We start from the raw sequence: 18,422 nt of genomic DNA, 5'->3' as shown, positions 1-18,422 counted from the left end.
ATTTTCCTTCTTGTCTCTTTGGTGTTTTGGGGTTTTTTTTTGCTAACAAACTTTTAATCATAAAACAAGAATTGTGTTCTCTCTTGAGTAGCCTGGTGGCTGCCAGGTTCCTGTCAGCTAGGGAAGCCAGGGCCACAGAAAGGTGGATTTGAGGGAGGGCTGGGTGCTGTTTTGTGCTTGGGCCCCTGCACAGACCTGTAAATCACGCTTGTGCACCAGTGACAGCAGTCAGTGTCAGTCTGAGCAGCTTTCTTCCGAGAAGTGAATAATCCAGATGACCACACTGTGATCTGAGCCGAGTTCAGCTCAGCTTCAGGTGCCCTGGGAGGTGCTGCTGCTGAGAGGGGCCTCGCTGGAAGGAGGGCAGGGGACAGAGCAGAGCTGCAGCCACATGCTGCCCCCCACCCCCCTGGGCTGCACATCTCCCGGCAGGGTCTCCTTCCTCCCCGCTGAACAGGTCTGTGTGAGGGGAACCGCGCTGCTTTTCCTGCCCTGAGGCTCTGCCATTCCTAGATCGCAGTCACGATTTAGCTGCTCTCAGCTTAAAAATAAGGATGCCTAAAAATCCCTGCATGCTTTTAGTAAATGCTTTTAGAGGCTCTTTGAACGGGGTGGTTTGTGAACAGGGGCGCTGCCTCTTGTGAGCCCTCCCCGGGTGTGGGAGGGAACCGAGGGGACATCCAGGGACCCTGGGATGTGTCCTTGGGTCTGTGTGTCCCACGGAGCAGCCCTGGGCCTGCCAGGACATCGGGGCTGAGGCTCCGGAGCCTGATGTGCCAGCTGCCGGCCCTGGGGAGGAAGCTGGGGCTCTCTGCGAGGGTGTCCCACCTCCACTGCCCCCGGTTTGTCGCCCCTGGGGCTGCACCCTGGGCTCTCACTCTGGCAGGTGGGTCAGAGCCCGGACAAAGCCTGCCCGGGCACCGGGAGGTGCTGTTTGCCCTCTCGGGGCTGGAGAGGTCTGCAGACCCCGAGGGGTCCCTGGGCATGGGGGGGCAGCAGCTGCTGCGGGGAGTGCTGAAGGTGGAGCCCGAGCCGCTGTAAGCTCATTAGGGGAAGAAAGCGGCTTTAGAGGATGGGAAGGATCTGAGCGAAGGGGTTGGGCCGAGGATGGGGCCCTGGGGGGATGGCCGGGGGGAAGGTGGGGCTGCTGAGAGGGGCAGGAGGGCCGGGGGTCCTGGGCAGAGTGGCTTCCCTGCATCACCGAACCAGATGCTACAGCGGCTCCCCATCAGCCATCCCGGTTTAGCCTGGTGCTGCGGCCCCCATGAAAGCACGGGGGGATCCCCCATCTGTCCCGGCTGCCCCCACCCTGCCCGACCCTCCTGCCCGGAGATGCTGAGGCTGAGCCCCGCAGGCAGCGGGCACAGTGTCCCAGGAGGGAGCAGCCCTGCTCTTTGCCGGCTCTGTCACCGCCCCAGAGCGGGTGCGGGACCTGGCCCCGCACCAAAAGCAGAGGTTTCCTGGCCACCTGCAGACCACGCTGCCCGCCCTGGCCGGCGCGGGGAGCTCCCAGGCGCTCTCATGCATCTCCTTTAAAGGCCTTCTCTCCTCGGGCTCGGCCCCGGCAGCTCCGTCTGCCGCAGATGCGGCTGCTCTGCCCCGCGGGGAGGCGGCGGGGCCGCGGCAGCCCCGAGCCCCGGAGCCCGGCCGGGCTGATGGGGGCCCGACAGAGCTGAGTGCCGGCTCCGAGCCGGGGGGCCCCAGCATCTGCCTTCGGCCGCTTGGGAGGAGTTCGGGCAGGTAATGATGTCCCGGGGAGCGTTCGGCCGTCGCCGAGTTGAGGGAAAGCCCGGTCTGGCGTCTCAGGGGGTTCCTTGTGCTAAACCAGCCGCGTGTCTCGTATCTTTTCCATCTGTAACACAAAGATAAGGAGCGAGTGTCTGTCAGGCTGTCGGAGCTGTGGGGAAGCAGCAGCCGGCAGGGGCTGTGATGGATTGAGCACTTTGCAGCAAGGACCAGCCCAGCAGAGCGCTCTGATGCTCGCTGGTGTGATGAGTTTGGCTGATCCCTGCTGGCTGGAGGCCCTGAGCCCCTGGGTGGAGTTATCAGCGATAATTCCCACTGTATAGGTGTGAAACGGGCTGGCTTTGAAAGGTGCCAAGTGCTGCTTTTTACACCTTTATCAGAGCTGAGCGGGTGATGCTGAGCCTGGCGAAGTCTTTGCACAGGCACGTGGGGCTTCAGGCAGCTCTCTATCCCCCTAGATCTCTCCTGCTTTTCCTGTCTTGGACAAAAATTTCTCCTTCTGTCCTAAATCTGCATGTCCATGGGTACCGGGACAGTCCCTTCTGCGCAGCGACTTCGCCCTGGGCTGGGAGAGGGACTTTGTGAACTTCCTGCATCCCTCTCTGATTCTTCAAACATTGTAAAACAGCTTAAATGGGTTCTCCAAGCTCCCTTATATTTGGAAATCTTTTCTATCTGTCTCTCTGGGAGCTCAGGGACTGCCGTGTCTGCAGCCTGGAGAGCAGGGGGTTGCTGCAAATCCACCTGCCCCCAAGAAGCTGACCCACATCACAAGCCCAAAATGAGGATTGCCCTGGGGGAAGGAAATGGGGGTGGCAAGCAGGGCAGTCCGCCCTCTTGTATGGAATTGAATTTCTCCTTCGCCTCGCTCCCTGCCCGCCCAAATCCCTCCAGCATCCCAGCGGGCCTCCCCACCTCTTTTCCCACAGATGCCTCCACGCTAAGCAGAGGAGCTCGAAGCTCCTGCTGGGTGAGAAAACACTTTAAAAATATAACATTTAGAGGCGTTCTCCATCTGCGCGCAGCTAATGTGGGTCTCTCGCCATAGGTGTGCTGGTCCTGGAGCCTCTGCACTTCCCAGATGAAGCCGCTCGAAGGGAGCTCGCCGGGACAGGGGGAGGAGGAGGCGCAGGGACCGGCCCAGGGGCGCCGGCGGCGGCAGCGGCAGAGGGCGAGCTGCCGGCCCAGCCCCTCACCTCGCAGGTACGTGCGCGAAAAGCTCCCCTAGAGGTTCCTGAAACGCCAGCAAGGATGGGACAGCGATGGCAGTGCCAGGCAAGGGGCACTGAGCATCCTTCTGGCACGGTGGCCCCTTCTCCGGCAGCCAGGCTCGCCAGGAGGAGAGGGAGAAGCTCTGCTGCAGCCAGGGGGAAAGTTTGGGGGTTCAAACCCCCTCCCGGTTGGGCGCTGGGCTGCAGCGTGGGGCTGCAGGGGGCTCTTTGCACAGCAGCCCCTGTGACCCGCCCTCCCTGGTGGCATCAGTGAGGTGGATGCTACAGCTGCCAGAGCTCCTGGCACCCAGGACAGGGTTTTGGGGTGATAAACCCGCCCCAGTGCACTTTTAGGGGTGCCTGCCATCCCCATGGGGTGCTGTGAGATGGTGCCTGCCTGGGATCTGGCTGTGTTGTGGTGCTGGAAGAGACCGGCTCGCAGCGAGGTCCGCTTGGCAAAAAAAAAAAAAAAAAAAAAAGCAGCAGTGCTGAGCAAAGTGCAGTGGCTGGTTGGTGACTCATTGCTGGCTGGAAACGGCTTCGGCGGGTCCTCTGTGGGGCTCTGCGGCGGCAGGAGCGGAGGGGGCGGCTCGCAGAGCGGGACGGGGACGGAGCCGGAGCAGGCTGTGGAGGATGCTCGGGAAGGAGCCAGGTCCGGAGCAGCCCCATCGAGGGAGCAGGGGGAGCGTGGGGGGTGGGATGCTGCCGATGCTCCCTGAGTTTCTCTAGGGTTTAGCCGGGATTCCCTCCACAGGGAGCAGCAGGCAGAGCTGTCCGGGCTCCCCACATCTCCGGATGAAGGTAAGGGCAGCCCTGGCGGGGATGGGCTCACAAGGGTGGGTTTTCCACCCTCCCTCCCTGAGCAGCAGGAGGGTTCCCGTGGCCTGGCAGCACCTGCCTGCAACCCCTTCCAGCCCTGGGACCCCAACCCCATCCCCTGGATTTGCCTCACCAGCTGTACCCCGCCCTCTGCACTGAATCTATTGCCCTCCTCCCCCTGACCTGGCCCAGTTTAGCTCCAGCTCCCTGAATCCCACAGGGATATTTTGGGGGGTACCTGCCAGCTGACATCCCCTGGGAGCCTGCAGAAGTGCCAGGGGCAGTTTTGGGCGTCTCTTCTGAAGTGGTGTCAGGCTGGGGAGGGGTCCCTGCTGCCCAGCTCCCAGCACCCTTTCTGTCCCCAGGCAGGATGAGCAGTCCCCAGGGACACCCAGGTGGGGATTTGGCCAGGAGTCAGCAGAGCGTGGAGCAAGTCAGAGAGGTGAGAGGGAGGGGAGGGTGACAGGTGGGGGACAAACCCTGCCTGGTTCCTCGGGCTCAGGCAGGCCCCCAGCCCCTCTGTGCTGGTCTTCTCGGGGTGCTGTGCAGCACCAGGGGGAGGTTTGCCCCAGCATCACCTTTGTGCCTCTCAGGAGCAGGCTGTGCACCCTGGGGACAGTGACAGGACTAAAGAAGGTGGGTGAGTCCCCATCCCACATCCCAGCTGGGTCCCCTTGGGGGAAGGTTGGAAGTAGTTGGGAGGAGCATGGGAGCATGTTCTGATGAGGGTCATCTCCCCTGGTGGGGACATGGGCAAGGGGAGACTGGCCTGGGGGGAGTTAAAGCCCCCCTGATGCTGGGGGAAGGATTGGGATGGTTCCAAAACATGGGCAGCAGAGGCAGGAGGGAAGGCCAAGGGAAAGCCCTCATGTGTGGTCTCTTGTGGCCCCACTGCCTTCCTGCAGATGCAGAAACCCTGGGGGAGCCACTGCTGAACCTCCCCAGTGAGCTCTCAGTGCTGGACAGACTTGGCCTGCACAGGTAAGAGCAGTGAGCACCTGCATCCCTCGGGGGGCTACAGGGCAGGGGGGTCCCAGGGCACAGCAGGGCTCAGAGATTGGACTTCCCTCCTTTTCCATTGCACAAGAGCTGCTGTCCACACAACGGGCACTTGCCTTCCCTCTTCTCATGGTGGCTGGCACCCCTGGGAGCAGAGCAAGGGCATTTTGAGCCTGCAGCCCCCATGATGCCCCCATCCCTGACAGCACTTCTCTTTCTGCAGGGTGGCTTTGACGGAGCAGGATCTGGAGGTGAGGGCTGCTGTGGGCCGTGGGTGGGCTGGGGAAAGGGGACACAAGGACAGACACCGTGCTGGCTCACTGTCCCATGGCTGTGCCCTGCTCCTTCAGGCACCGCAGGCCCTGGCAGCCACCTTCCAAACCCTTTCCCAGAGATGCTTTTGGCATTTGGAGGCAGCTGCATTTCCATGAGTCTGTCCTCTGCGTGCCCAGCAATCCCACAAAGCTCTCTGCAGCTGCTGAAGGGCGCCCTTAGCCGGGGAGGCGGCGGGAGCCTCGCTAATAAAAATAATTTCCCTGTGAGTGCCAGGGCTGAGTCAGGCTCAGCCATCAGCCAGGACCCTGGCGTCTGCCCGGCTGTGCTCTTGCCAGGAGGGCTCAGGATTTCCAAGCGTTATCAGCTGCCTGGGGGACGTTATCAGCTGCCTGGGGGACGTGTCTCCCCGGGTTGGCATCTCAGGGGACTGTCCCCATCTTGCAGCAGCCTCAGGGTGCTGGGGCAAGGCAAATCCTAATTATCTTCAGCACTGCCCTGATGGTGGCATGCTGGGAGGTCTGTCTGTGCCTTGGGGACAGCAGCACATGGCCCTGGTGGCTTTTCTTCTGTCCCTATGTCCCACCTCTCACCCTGCAGGCAGCCTTTGCCCACCTCGCCCTGGCTTTTCGCTGTGACGTGTTCACCCTGCAGCAACGGGTGCAGGTGGAGAAACGGGCACGGGATGCAGCAGAGGAAAACATCCAGGAGGAGCTGGGGCAGTGCCGAGCTGCCCTGGAGGTAGGTGGGCACCAGGGCCAGGGGCTGGCACGTGCTGGCATCACCCAGCCCCAGAGGGGTTTGGACAACTCAAAGTGCTGGCTCCAGCAGCTCCATCCTTTCCCCCCACAGAGGCTGGGCCGATCCTGTGCCAATGCAGGCTGCAAGGAGACGCTGGAGCAGCTGCAGCACAACCTGGCCGTGCTGTCAGCAGCTGTTGAGCGGGCAACCAGTGCTGCAGAGAAGCTGGGGGCTGTACACCAGGTGTGTACACAGCCCAGGGCTGGGAGGGATGGAGGTGCTACAGATGGGCTTGGGGATGACGTAGCCTCATCCCTGGGCTTGTTGGGGTTTGTCCCTCCTCCTCACAGCGCTGGCCTTGACCTCATGTTTGCACTTAGCAGGGTGCAAGGGATGCATCCACCTGCCCCTGGGAGCGGGAAGGGGATGCACCTGCACTGCCTGGGGGGAGGCACGGGGAGGGACTGGCAGAGATGGCTCCTTAGGAGACCTGGGGGCCTGATCCCCCATCCCACCTGGCTGCAGGAGGCCCGGATGAGCCGAGCAGCAGAGGTGATGGTCCAGCACGTGGAGAACCTGAAGCGGCACCACCTGCGGGAGCACGCGGAGCTGGAGGAGATGAAGCGCCTGATCCAGCAGAACTCCCGCAACCGGCAGCTGGCAGAGACCCAGGGTGAGGTGGGCTCTGCCACCGGGGCTGGGCAGGGCTGGCACCGAGCAACCCTGCAGCACTTGGCCCCCAGCCCCTCTGGGGGGCCTGCAGGGTGACCCTGCACCGCAGAGCCAGGGGTGCTGTGAGCTGAGGGCTGGTGGGGGAACAGCTGATGGCGTGGTGAAGGGAACAGCTGGTGACAGTTGTGAGGGGGCAGTGGGACAGCAGATCAGTCTGGGAGCAGGTGTTGATGGCCAGAGAGTCATAACCCAGCTGGGAATGCAGGGCAGGGGGGCCCTACGCACAAAAAGGACTCTGTTCCTGGTGCCACTGTGTGCATGGGACCAGGTCCCGCTGCCTGGGGCACCACCTGTGCCAAGCACAGAGCACATGGCCAGGACAGCTTTCAGGATCTTTGTGCCTGGCTGTGCATCAGCCCCAGCTTTGTGTTGGGGGATGATGGAAGGTGGCTTCTCTTTGCTCTCAGATGATGTGGAGCCACGGCTGAGACCTCACCCCTTGAAGAGGACTTTCCAGCAGGTAACTGGTCCCAGTTCAGGAGCCTTGGAGCCACTGCCTGCCTGTGCCCTGCTGCCCTCCCTCAGCTGGTTGTCCCCACAGATCCACTTGTCCTCAAACAATGTCACTGCAGCCAGCTGCTTGCTGCAGGGAAGATCTGCTGGAAATGCCAGGGATGAGGCAAAATGTAGGGGCAGCCTCAGAGGGCTGTTGGTAGACAGACAGGATGCCCAGCAAGCTGAGGGCTGCCTGTACAAGAGATCTTAGGCAGATCCTTCTTCCATTGCAGGGTGCCAGGCTTGGCTGTTCTTTAGCACTACCTTGAATCTGACAGTGATCCCCCTATAGCTCCAGAGGAAGGGGAGGGGGTCAGGCAGCCCCACCAGGACAGCTTGCAGCACTAATGACAGGCACAAACCTCTTGGCTTTGACCTTCCCTGGCTTTCCAGCTGCCCCTCTTGGCTCCAGTGGGAGCTGGCAGTGTCCCGTGGTGTCCCTTGCCCGTGCTGGGGAGGTGATGGGGGAGGAGGAGGAGGTGAGAAGCAGCTGCACAGTGCTCACCCCCAGCCCCTCTGTTGCAGGGGTCCGCCCGCCGCAGGGTCAGCATCGCCGTCATCCCCAAGCAGCTCTTGGTAAGGATGTGTCGGGTGGGGACAGCCAGCAGCTGTGTCCCCAGCCTCGGTGCCACCGGGGCTGTGTCCCCACTGATGCTCCCACCTTGGGTGCCCAGCCAGGTGCCAGCCCTGAGAGCCGAGCAGCCCCAGCAGGTGACCTGGAGCCAGAGGGGGCCCAGCGCTGGCCCAGCACCCCGAGGTAACTGCGCCGGGTGGCCGGGCAGCCCTGGCACCAGCTGCCACTGCCCATGTGGCACAGCACTGACCCCGTCCTCTCCCTCCCCAGGACTGAGCTGGAGCCACAGGGCCAGGACAGCGCCGTGACTGGGAAGCTGGTGGCAGAGGCAGATGGCAGAGGATCAAGCACAGGGAGTGAGGAGCCGGAGCAGCTTGGGCTGACGTGAGCAGCACCCTGCGTGTGCCCCCCATGGCTGTTGGCCTCCCTGTGGTGCCCAGGTGGCCAGCACTTGGGCAGGGGGCTGGGGGGTTTAGTGGTGGAAGGCTGGGATGTTGTTTGGCTGCCTCAGCTTAACCCCACCGGGTCTCAGTTTTGCCCATGCCTTCTGAGTTGCCCATGCTCAGGCTTGTTCTCTTGGGCTTGTAAAAGGGCCAGGGAGGTTTGGGGCTGAGTTAAACATCCTCCTTGTGCCCAGATGGGGTGGAGGTGGGATTTGCTCTCCCCCACGGATGACAAGTGTCCCTGGTCACCTTCTCCCCAGGTCCAAGGGGTCTGCAGCGGAGCTGTGGCGTCCATGGCTCTTCTTCCCCCAGCACTACTGGTTTTTCTTCTGGCTGCTTCTCCTGAGCATCGCCTTCCTCCTCCTCGTCCGTGTCCTGGAGCTGCAGCGGCTGCAGTCTGCAGCATCATCCAAGGCCTAGCTGGACCAGGGAGAGGGAGCTGAGAGCCATCTCTGCTCCTTCCCCACGTCCTAAAACACCAAACCCCTAGAATAATAAAAAGGGAGGAAAAATGGGGGAATTGTAATGACGGAGCAGGGGCTAGGATCTAAGGCAGGATCTGTGGTAGGATCTAAGGTATGGTTGGCACCTCCATATAACCATGAAGGCTTCAGGGAGCTGCAGCAGCTCTCACTGGTGCTGTGAGTTGCCTGTTCTCAGTACATCAAGCAGCGTAGATGTGCTCCCACACATCCCCTGCGCTGGGGACAGCCCGATTTGCTTTAGAGCCCTGCCCCTCAGTGCCACCTCATGCCCTCAGCCCCTGCTGTAATTCACATCTAATGCTCCTTTGCTGCTTCCCGGGGGACAGCGCTGGGCTGGAAGGCGCAGGTCAGCGATCAGCCTTTCCCACGGCGCCACGAAGGGCTCACAAACAGAGGGAGCTCTTTCCGACCGCTCGGTTTGACACACACGCCCCGTTTCCGCGTCCGCCCCAGCCTCCCGCGGCCCCGAAACACGGGTGGGTTCCACTGCAGCCGGACCCAGCGGCTTTGCAGGGACCAGCACCGCCCGGCCGAGCTGCCATGGTGGGAGTTCAGCACCAGGATCCCCAGGAAGGGGCCGGAGGGGCTGCAGAGGGGAGGGATGGAAGTGCCGGGCTGCTCGCCCTGCTTGCTGTAGCCGCCGGCAGTGCCACGGGTGACTCAGGGTGACCGACGTAACCCACGCCCCTTTGCCAGCTCGCCCCGTGTCCCTGAGTCACCGGCCACAGCCTCGTGGCAAGTTGTCCCCGTGCGTCACAGCCCCCCTGGCCGTGACACGCGTCCCAGCACACCGCAAATGTCCGGCAGCACCCCGAGAACAGCAGAAACCCCAAAAAGCGCCCGGCCAGCAGCGATCTTCGGTGACCCCGGGGACTCCCCCGCCCGCCCCAAGGTACCTTCGCCCCACCGGGACCATTTCCACACGGGAAACGTAATCCCAGAAGTTTCCACGCGAGCTCTGGTGGTCGGGGTCCGGAGCTGGCACTGGGTGGGTCCCCCCAACCCCGCCCCGATCCTCCGGTGTCCCCAGCACCCTCCTGGCCGGGAGAGCAGCACAGCAGCACCGTGGGAAGGGGGTGAAGCGGTTTGGCTTCATCACCCGAGTCTTTTTGCTTGCTCGGCGAAAAGTCCGGTTTCTCACCCTAAAATACAAAACCCCAGCTGGAGTTGCGCTGTGCCGCTCGTCCCGCTGCTCCAAACCTCCCGGCGCCACATCTGCAGCGGCACAAAGAGGGGGGGCCTGGGGGCCGCCCCTCTCCCGGCACCGCCCGGCCCGGTCCCCCCGGCCGCGGGGGAGGGTCGGGCAGGCGAGGGGAGGGGAAGGCCGAGGAGGGAGGGCAAAGGAGAGGAGGGCCGGGCCGGCCGGCAGCTGCTGCTTGCAGAGCCGGAGCTCGTTTCCTGCTCGCTATCGCCCGGCTGCGCCCAGCTCCGGTCCCTCCCCGCGCCCCGGTCCGTGCCTCAGTTTCCCCCTGCGAGGGGCTCTGGAGGTGAGTGGAGGGTGAGGATGGGCAGAGCATCCCTGGGCGAGGGGAGGTCAGGGCTCTGCTGCCCCCGGCCCCGTGTCGGTGCCAGCATCCCGAGCGCCGGTCCCCTCCGCCCGCCCCGCTGCGAGCATCGCTGCAAGGCGGGGACGGGGCTGGCAAACCCGAGCGGTGATTCTGCCGTGCTGGGGAGGGCTCAGCCTCCCCGAACCCGTGTCCTGCTTGTCCCTGGGACGCTCCGTGGCAGGGTAGTGCTTTTCCTCCGGCTGACCCCTCCCCGCAGCCTCTCCCGGTGGCAGCGGCGTCCCCCCCTGCTCCATCCTCGCTGCTTTTCCCCTCCAGCCGCTGACCTCTGCTGCCCTCGGGACAAAGGGGAAAGAGAGCAGTCCCTGCTCCTCCTCCTCCTCCACCGGTGCTCCCGGTGATGAGTAGGGTGGGGAAGAGCTTTGCTAAGATCCGTGAGAGATGCTCTGTGCATCATCACAGAGATGTCTTTGCTGCAGATGTGCTTTGGGGAAAAGGAGAAGTAGGAAGAAGAAAATGATGTGGGGTGTGAAACCTGGCCGTGACCAGACTTCCTCTTCCTCAGCTGCAAGAGGCAGGTCCTTCCGTGGGCTGGTGTGAGGGGGGACAGGCTGAGATGCAAAAACAGGGGGGCACATTTGCGTCTCCCCAAGTGTTTTCTGTGCTCAGGGCTCCCAGGGATGTGGCCAGGCTGTGGTGTGTGCATCCCCAGAAAAGCTGAATGCAGGTTTGTCCCCTCTCCTCAGCCCTTCTCCCCACAGCTCCATGCTGGGGCCTTGCAAAGCTGGGGTGTGCTCATGCACCCACATTCCTGCCTCACACCAGAGGAGCTGACAGGGATTTTTCCCTCCCTCCGAGGATTAAAACCCACCCAAATCAAGGCAAGTTTCTGTGGTGTTGGCCAGGGGGGTCTCCCTGCCCGGTCCCACACCTGGGATGTTTCTCCTGAGCACAATAACGTTTGTAAGAGCTTCCAGTGCCTTCACCCCTTCCTGACACCCTCCCAGCTCAGCTGGTGATTGAAAGCAAAGGCTTTGGCCAAGCTGTTGGGTGGTCACAAGAAACTCTCCATCTTGCCCCTGGCCTTTCACTGGAGGGGCTCTCCTGGGGTCCAGCGCAGCTCAGCAGCCTGGGACAGTCCATCCATGCTGGGAGCACGGATCCCAAACCCAGGACAGTCCATCCATGCTGGGAGCACAGATCCCAAACCCAGGACAGTCCATCCATGCTGGGAGCATGGATCCCAAACTCAGGATAGCCCTGTCCGTGCTGGGAGCCTGGATCCCAACCCAGGGCAGCTCCATCTGTGCTGGGAGCCTGGACCCCAAACCCAGGGCAGTCCATCCATGCTGGGAGCCAGCACAGCAGCAGCAGCAGCGAGGCAATCTGCTGAAAATCCTCCCAGCTTTATCAGCTCTGGAGCTGTCTCTTTCCCACCCTGTTTCCATGTGCCTGGGAGCCACGTGAGCTCCCAAGCAGCTTCCTCCACCCTCTCCCAAGAGGCTGCTTCTCCTGGAAGGGCCAGAGGGAGACCCTGACCCACAAGGCGGGATGGGGTGTCCCTGCTCCAGGGGGGCTCCCCATCATCAGACCCGGGTGATGTCCCCATGGACATTTCTGCAGCCAACCAAAGCTGCCATGAGATGAGTCAGGGCTGGCTGCAACCCCCCCTCCTCCCCCCTGCTTGCAGGAACAGTGGTAAGGGAAGAAATGCAAGAGGCTTTGATGGAAGGAGCAGAGCCAGAGGCAGCCTAGCACAGCCTGTGCCCTCCTCCCCTGCCACTGGCCTTTGTGGGCTGAAAGCTGGGGTTTTGTATCAAGCCTGCAGGAACTGAGTTTTCCTAGGAGTTTCTGACCTTGCTTGCAGTTGTCAAGGGGGTTTGAGTGTGCCAGAGTGCTGGCAGGATAATCATTTCTGTAGGAAACTGTGTAACACAAGGCTTGTTGTTCTGCCTTCTCTGAGCCTCCCTGCCAAAGCGTAGGGGCTGGAAAGCTTTCCCAAGCAGCACGCTGCCCCTGGCATCGTGTCCAGTGGGAATCAAGGCCGAGGTGGGCTTTTTCCAGAGCCAGGGGCTGCTGAGGCTGGAGGAGATGCTCCCTGGGGCTGCTCTGTGGTGACCTTGGCAGGTGCCAGTGCAGGCACTTGAGCTCCTGGAGGACAACCCATCTGCACGGAGCACTGGTGCCTGGCAGCCAGCGCTGCCTGGGCAGCCTCCATGGCACAAGGACGGTGGGAAAGCTGCAAACTCTCCAGGGAGGTTCTCAGCACTGCCTCAGTTTCCCCAGGCTCATCCTGTCTGACTAGCAGCGCTCAGGGAAAGAGCAGAAATCTGTCCTCAGGTCTCACAGGCCTGTCATGAATGCATGGGCCATGTCCTTTGTCCCCACGCTGCCACTCTGGTGTGTGCCAGACCCTGCTGTGCCCCGCTGGGTGCCTTGTGCTATGTCTGCGCAGGAAGGAAGGGGTTAACGTGCCCGGATTTCCTGAGCGTGTTGCTGTAAGGGAAGGTGACCTGCAGAACTGCTTTGCAAGGCAGGTTCTGGTGTCGGGAAAGTCCTGAGCGAGGCTGAGAAATCCAGCTAAAATTCGGCCTTTCCAGCCAAAATTCAAGCGCTGCAGTAACTCCTTTCTCCGCGCACCCCCAGCCCCCCCAGCCCCCTCCTCCTGCGGGCTGCCTAATTTATTCATGACATCCTTGTCCCATGCAGGGGTGGCCGCCACCTTCCGGGTGCTGCCACGTGCCCACGATAACACTCGGGGGCGAGAGGGCAAAGAGCTGCGGTTCAAAGGTGAAAGCTCTGCGTCTTTTCCTGCAGATCCTCCTTGGCAGCACCGTGTCTCTGCCGTGCCTCTGCTGGGCTGGGGGAGCCCCTCACAGCCCTGGGGCTTGGTGACAGTGGCTGGAAAAGGCAGAATTTTGTTCTTGGTGCTGGGGCTGCCAAGACAGAGGGCACAGGCTGGGAGTGGGAGAGAGATGCCAGGAGAGCTGGTCCCCTGGGAGATGCCAGGGGAGGGGGGTTTTGGGAGGCTTAGGGGGAATGTGCTGCATCCCTCTTCCCATGGCTTTTGTGGTATGATGGCGCTGCTTGTAGGGTGATTTGACTTTTGTTTGATTTCCTCACTGGTGCTTCCTCTGTGCTGATCTGCTTCCATCCGCTCCAGCAGTGGTAGAAGGGGAGGTGGGGGAAAAGGTCATCCCATTCCAGCTCCAGCCCCAGGGCTGGTCTTGCTGGTTTCTGCAGCAGCTGTGTAGCTGATTCCTAAAACCAGGAGCTCCCTCCCTTCCCCCCATGGTGAAAGCAAGGCTGTGGAGGAAGGAAGTGGTCTCTCTGCTCCAAAACTCGCTCTGCTCTTGGCACTTGCAGGTATCCGCTGCATGGAGGAAGCCACTCACTGCAGCCCCAGCCTGCCCCATCCCCTGCCCTGAGGCCACCGTGGCAGGGTGACACCGTGGCTCTCTGGGTGCAGTGGCAGGGTGACACTGTGGCTCTCTGGGTGCAGCATCCGGGGACAGTTCCTTCACTGCTGCCACAGTGTCACTGCTGTGACAGTTCCACCACGACCCAACAGCACCTGCAGCTGGGAATCCTGGCACTGTGACACCAGGTCTGGTATGGGATGTGTTTGGGGGTGGGGATCCAGAGGGTCCCCTCCCTGCTGACCTCTGCTGTCCCTCTGCCAGGCTTCTGGGTGACACAGGATGAGTGTGCCGGCCGAGGAGCCGGGCAACCCTGCCCATGCCATCTTTGAGAGGTTCCTGCGTGCCGGGGAGTGCCGGGAGGTGCTGGGCTGCTTCCTGGAGCTGTGCCAGCAGCTGGGCCTGCAGGGCAGTGGGCTACAGCTCTACCACGGCCTCAAGGCTGCCCTCAACTACTGGAATGCCAAGGCCCTGTGGAGCAAGCTGGATAAGAAAGCTGGGCACAAGGACTATGACCAGGGCACGGCCTGTGCTGGCACCAAGGTAACCGGGATGTGGGGTGCAGGGTTTGGGTCTCTCCGTGCCCAGTGTCCTTGTCTTGGGTGAGAACATCCCCTGGGACACTCTGGCTCTCATCCCAGGAGGATGCAGGATGTGCCAGGCAGGAGGTTGATGGAGTTTAATGGGACAGGATGTTAATTAGCACTGCTCAGCTCCCCATGGCATGATGCCACCTCAGTGCCACCCAGCCAGCAGCGTCCTTCCTCCTCCCAGCTGCCTCTCGCTGAGGACATCCCATGGCTGAGGGAACTGTCAAGTCCTTTCTGGGAGATAGGAGCATTCCAAGTAGGATGTACCCTTGGGGATATAACCCTAACCCTGTCCCACAGATGATGGCTTTTGTCCTGACTGCTGTGCCTCGTTGTCCCAGCCCTGTGCAGAAGCTCTCAGGCGACCAAACCCAGTCAGGGCTGCAGCAGACCTGCACCTTATCTCCCCCAGTGCTTTAATTGCTGCCATTGCCCTGGGCAAAGGCAGGGTCCAGGGGGTGGGGGGCACCCCACTTTGCAGGGGGGAAGCAGGGGAATCCTGAGGAGGGCAAGATCCGGACCCAGCAGGCGGGGAGGTGCTGCCTTTGGGAGCGCTGGGGGGTTCACCCAAACCCCGCTTTGGGCTGCCCACCCTTCACCGGCCGTGCCGTGCCCTGGCAGTGCCTGGTGGTGGGTGCTGGCCCCTGCGGGCTGCGGGCGGCCATCGAGCTGGCGCTGCTGGGAGCCCGCGTGGTGCTGCTGGAGAAGCGCGACTCCTTCTCCCGCAACAACGTCCTGCACCTCTGGCCCTTCACCATCCACGACCTGCGTGCGCTGGGCGCCAAGAAGTTCTACGGGCGCTTCTGCACGGGCACGCTGGACCACATCAGTGAGTTTTGGGGGGAGCAGACTGGCTGTGGGGAGTCCCAGCACTCAGGGGTGCAGCCCTGAGGATCTCCCTCCCGTCCCAGGTATCCGGCAGCTGCAGCTGATCCTGCTGAAGGTGGCTTTGCTGCTGGGGGTGGAGGTGCACATCAATGTGCGGTTCGAGGGCCTCGTTCCCCCCACGGACAAGGCAGGTATGTGACTCTGCAGGGTGGGTGGCATTCCTGGGGACAAGGACAGGGCTGTGGGTGGCCACTCTGAGCCCCCCAATCTCTCTGCTCTGCCTTTTTGGGGGGAATGAGATGCAGCCCTTTCCCTGCTCCCTGGGGACACTGATGACCACCTCTCTCCCTGCAGGTGGCTGGCAGGCTGTGCTGCAGCCCAGCTCCTCTCCCCTCACCCATTACGAGTTCGACGTCCTCATCTCAGCTGGCGGTGGCAAATTTGTCCCTGAAGGTGACAACGGGTGTCCCCGCAGCCCCAGGAGCAATATGGGGGCTGGGTGGGGGCTCATGCCTCTGCCCTCCTGCAGGGTTCAAGCGGAAGGAGACGCGTGGGAAGTTGGCCATTGGCATCACCACCAACTTCATCAACCGCCACAGCCGGGCCGAGGTGGAGGTGGCTGAGATCAGCGGCGTGGCCCGAATCTACAACCAGAAGTTCTTTCAGAACCTCTACAACAAAACGGGTCAGTGGGCTGGTGATCCCAACCCCCATGTGGGGTGCTAGGGGCTCCTGCCCCTCCTGAGGGAGCTGGAGGCTCAGCCCCAGGATGTCCCCAGTAATGGGGTCCCACATGGTACCCCATTGCAGGGGCACCCCATGGCCTTGGCTCAGCCCCTTCCCTATCACCAGGCATTGACCTGGAAAACATCGTGTACTACAAGGATGACACTCACTATTTCGTCATGACGGCCAAGAAGCAGAGCCTGCTCAAGAAGGGGGTCATCCTCCAGGTGAGAAGGGCAGGATCTGGCCCTGGGATCTCACAGCAACAGGCAGCTGAAAGCCTTGAAAGTGGGATGCAAATTGTGCATGCTGGTTTGACTGCACACCCCTGGGGTGGTAGGGGCTGCAGCAGCTGTCGCCTTTGCCACAGGAAAAATCCTTCCAGGATACTGAGAGTGCAGTGGCACAGCTGCACCCTCGAGCTGGGTGCTCCCAGGCTGAGGGACAAACATCACCTCCCACATCCCAGTCAGGCCAGGACTGAGCGGACTCCCATCCCTGCAGGACAAAGCGGACATCGAGAGCCTCCTGGCCCCAGACAATGTGAACCGGGATGCCCTCCTTAGCTATGCCAAAGAAGCTGCCAACTTCTCCACCAACTACTGCCTGCCCGACCTGGAGTTTGCCCTCAACCACCGGGACCTGCCGGACGTTGACATGTTCGACTTCACCTGCATGACGCGCTCGGAGAACGCGGCACTGGTGCGGGAGCACAACGGGAGCCGTGTGCTCCTGGGGCTGGTGGGGGACTGCCTGGTGGAGGTGAGAGCTTCCCCTGCAGCAGCCCCTCATGCCCCCATTTCCCTCTCCTTGCAAGATGCATTGGTTGCAATATATTTCCCCGCCCTAAGTGCTTCTCATCCCAGTTGCCCAGTGCACTCCATCCTTGGGCAGACTCCCAGCAGTGGCATGTTTTGGGGAGGTTATCCCCTTCTCCAGCCCACCAGAGATTTGGGGCTGGTTCAGGACAGAGGAGCAGCCCAGCCCCTCCCCAAACGCAGCTGTGCTGGCTGAGGAGCAGATGGCCATCCCTCCTCTCCATGCGCGTCCTGCCGCCGCTCCCTCTTTCATCCCTGGCCAAGCCTGGCAGCTCCCAGCTCCTCCCAGCTGCCCGGACCAGCCATGCAACTCCAGTTCCAGCTCTGCCTTTCCCTTTGCAGCCCTTCTGGCCGCTGGGCACTGGCGTGGCCAGGGGCTTCCTCGCCGCCTTCGACGCAGCGTGGATGGTGCGGCGCTGGGCGGCAGGGACACCCCCACTGGAGGTGCTGGCTGAGAGGTGAGTGTCCCCACGCTGCTGGGCTGGCTCTGGAGCACGTGAGGATGGCAGCAGTGACGCCAGCCCTGTCCCTTGCACCCAGGGAGAGCATCTACCAGCGCCTTTCGCAGACATCCCCGGACAACACCCACAAGAACGTCAGTCAGTACAGCATCGACCCGGCCACGCGCTACCCCAACATCAACCTGCAGGCCATCAAAGCCAGCCAGGTACCTGGCCAGGTGCTGCCATGGCACAGCCAGCCAGCCCAGCCTCCCTGGCTGTCAGGGTGACACTAATTTACCCAGTGCCCTGTCCCCAAAGGGTGTGAGACTGAAGCTATCAGCCCACAGGATGCGTTGGGGATGGCAGAGGGCTCTGCAGGGTTTTGGGGGGGGTGTCCAGGTGTCCCCCTTGCCAGGGCCACCTCCCTGCGTGGTGTCATTGGCCCTGTACAGGTGGTGACTGGCATGTCCCCATTGGCAGGTCAGGGACCTCTACCTGGTGGGCATGGTGGAGGTGGACCACAAGAGGAAGAGCGACGCCCGGCTCAGCACCGGTAGGAGCAGCCAGTCCTGCCCCATCCCTTCCAGCAGCCCCTGCCCAAGTGGCCACTGCCCTGATTTTCCTCCCCAGCCTTGTTTCTTGTTCCCTGTGTCCAGCAGGCTGTCCTGGTGACACCAATGGTTTCTATCCCCTCTGCTTGTGGCCCACATGGGGACACAGGCCCTGCTGCCTTTGGGGAGGAGGCTGTGCCCCTCCAGGCTGCACAGATGTTGAGCCATGAAATATTGACAGATGCTTTCCCAACATAGTTATTGAGACTTGTGGGGAGAGTTGTGGGGGGCACAGGGGGCATCTCAGGTTGCTCCCATGGGATCCCTTTCCTCTTAAAGCATGGAGTCTGAGGCAGGAGGTGGACTGGGGGGGTGTCCCCTGTCTCTGCCTCCCCAGTGGACTCTGGAGCTGTCTGTGAAGAGCTGCTGAGCTGGTGCCAGGCCAGCACAGCTGGATACCCTGGCGTGACCGTGACCAACTTCAGCACCTCCTGGACCAGTGGCTTGGCCCTCTGTGCCCTCATCCACCGCTTCCGCCCCGACCTGGTGTGAGTGCCTGGACCCCCAGAACCCTCCACCCTGCACAGCCCTCCCTGATGGCAGCCATGTCTCCCCACAGGGACTTTGACTCCGTGGACCCTCAGGATGCCATTCAGACCCACCAGATGTTGCTGGACATAGCAGAGCAGGAGCTGGGCATCCAGCCTGTCCTCTCCAGTGCTGAGATGGCCACCTTGACAGAGCCTGACTGCCTGGACCTCATCACCTACCTCAGCCACTTCTATCAAATTTTTGGGACCTCTCCAGGTACAAGATTTTGGGGGAATTTGTCCCATCCTGAGCTCCACTGGGGCTGGCTGGGTCCCACCAAAATGGCCATGTCCACCTCGTGCAGAGGTGGAGGTCAGCAAGAAGCCACTGTCTCCCCCTGGCACACGAGGGGCCATCCTCTTCCTCAGCAAGCTGCAGAAGAGCCGGAACCTGGCACACAAACGCACCCAGGTGAGGGACCCCCACCCACACC

General features: G+C 62.0%; 2 protein-coding genes across 2 annotated transcripts in view; both read left to right on the top strand.

Annotated features, from left to right (window-relative positions):
• Nucleotides 1–2,827: 2,827 nt before the first annotated feature.
• Nucleotides 2,828–8,453, top strand: LOC311162311 (inositol 1,4,5-triphosphate receptor associated 1-like; the record flags this gene model as incomplete). The annotated part of the gene is made up of 14 exons (XM_084220595.1): nt 2,828–2,949; nt 3,712–3,758; nt 4,142–4,218; nt 4,349–4,412; nt 4,682–4,757; nt 4,999–5,026; nt 5,649–5,789; nt 5,901–6,032; nt 6,315–6,462; nt 6,929–6,981; nt 7,542–7,592; nt 7,691–7,773; nt 7,861–7,974; nt 8,294–8,453. The coding sequence occupies 14 exons, from the start codon at nt 2,828–2,830 to the stop codon at nt 8,451–8,453; spliced, it is 1,296 nt and encodes a 431-aa protein (XP_084076721.1).
• Nucleotides 8,454–13,456: 5,003 nt separating this feature from the next.
• LOC311162481 (F-actin-monooxygenase MICAL1-like) overlaps nt 13,457–18,422 on the top strand; it is a 6,728-nt gene continuing 1,762 nt past the window's right edge. The window contains exons 1-14 of the mRNA XM_084220851.1: nt 13,457–13,630; nt 13,707–13,985; nt 14,654–14,861; nt 14,944–15,051; nt 15,215–15,313; nt 15,390–15,545; nt 15,713–15,813; nt 16,091–16,348; nt 16,747–16,862; nt 16,945–17,071; nt 17,328–17,400; nt 17,796–17,946; nt 18,018–18,205; nt 18,294–18,400. Of these exons, the coding sequence (XP_084076977.1) occupies nt 13,725–13,985; nt 14,654–14,861; nt 14,944–15,051; nt 15,215–15,313; nt 15,390–15,545; nt 15,713–15,813; nt 16,091–16,348; nt 16,747–16,862; nt 16,945–17,071; nt 17,328–17,400; nt 17,796–17,946; nt 18,018–18,205; nt 18,294–18,400 (1,953 nt within the window). The 5' untranslated portion in view covers nt 13,457–13,630; nt 13,707–13,724. The remainder of the gene's footprint in view (nt 13,631–13,706; nt 13,986–14,653; nt 14,862–14,943; nt 15,052–15,214; nt 15,314–15,389; nt 15,546–15,712; nt 15,814–16,090; nt 16,349–16,746; nt 16,863–16,944; nt 17,072–17,327; nt 17,401–17,795; nt 17,947–18,017; nt 18,206–18,293; nt 18,401–18,422) is intronic.

Source organism: Fringilla coelebs (genome assembly GCF_963513975.1).
Source record: "Fringilla coelebs genome assembly, chromosome: 23".
Lineage (NCBI taxonomy): Eukaryota > Metazoa > Chordata > Aves > Passeriformes > Fringillidae > Fringilla > Fringilla coelebs.
The sequence above is the reverse complement of the archived record's forward strand: the minus strand, read 5'-3'. Positions and strand labels throughout refer to the sequence as shown.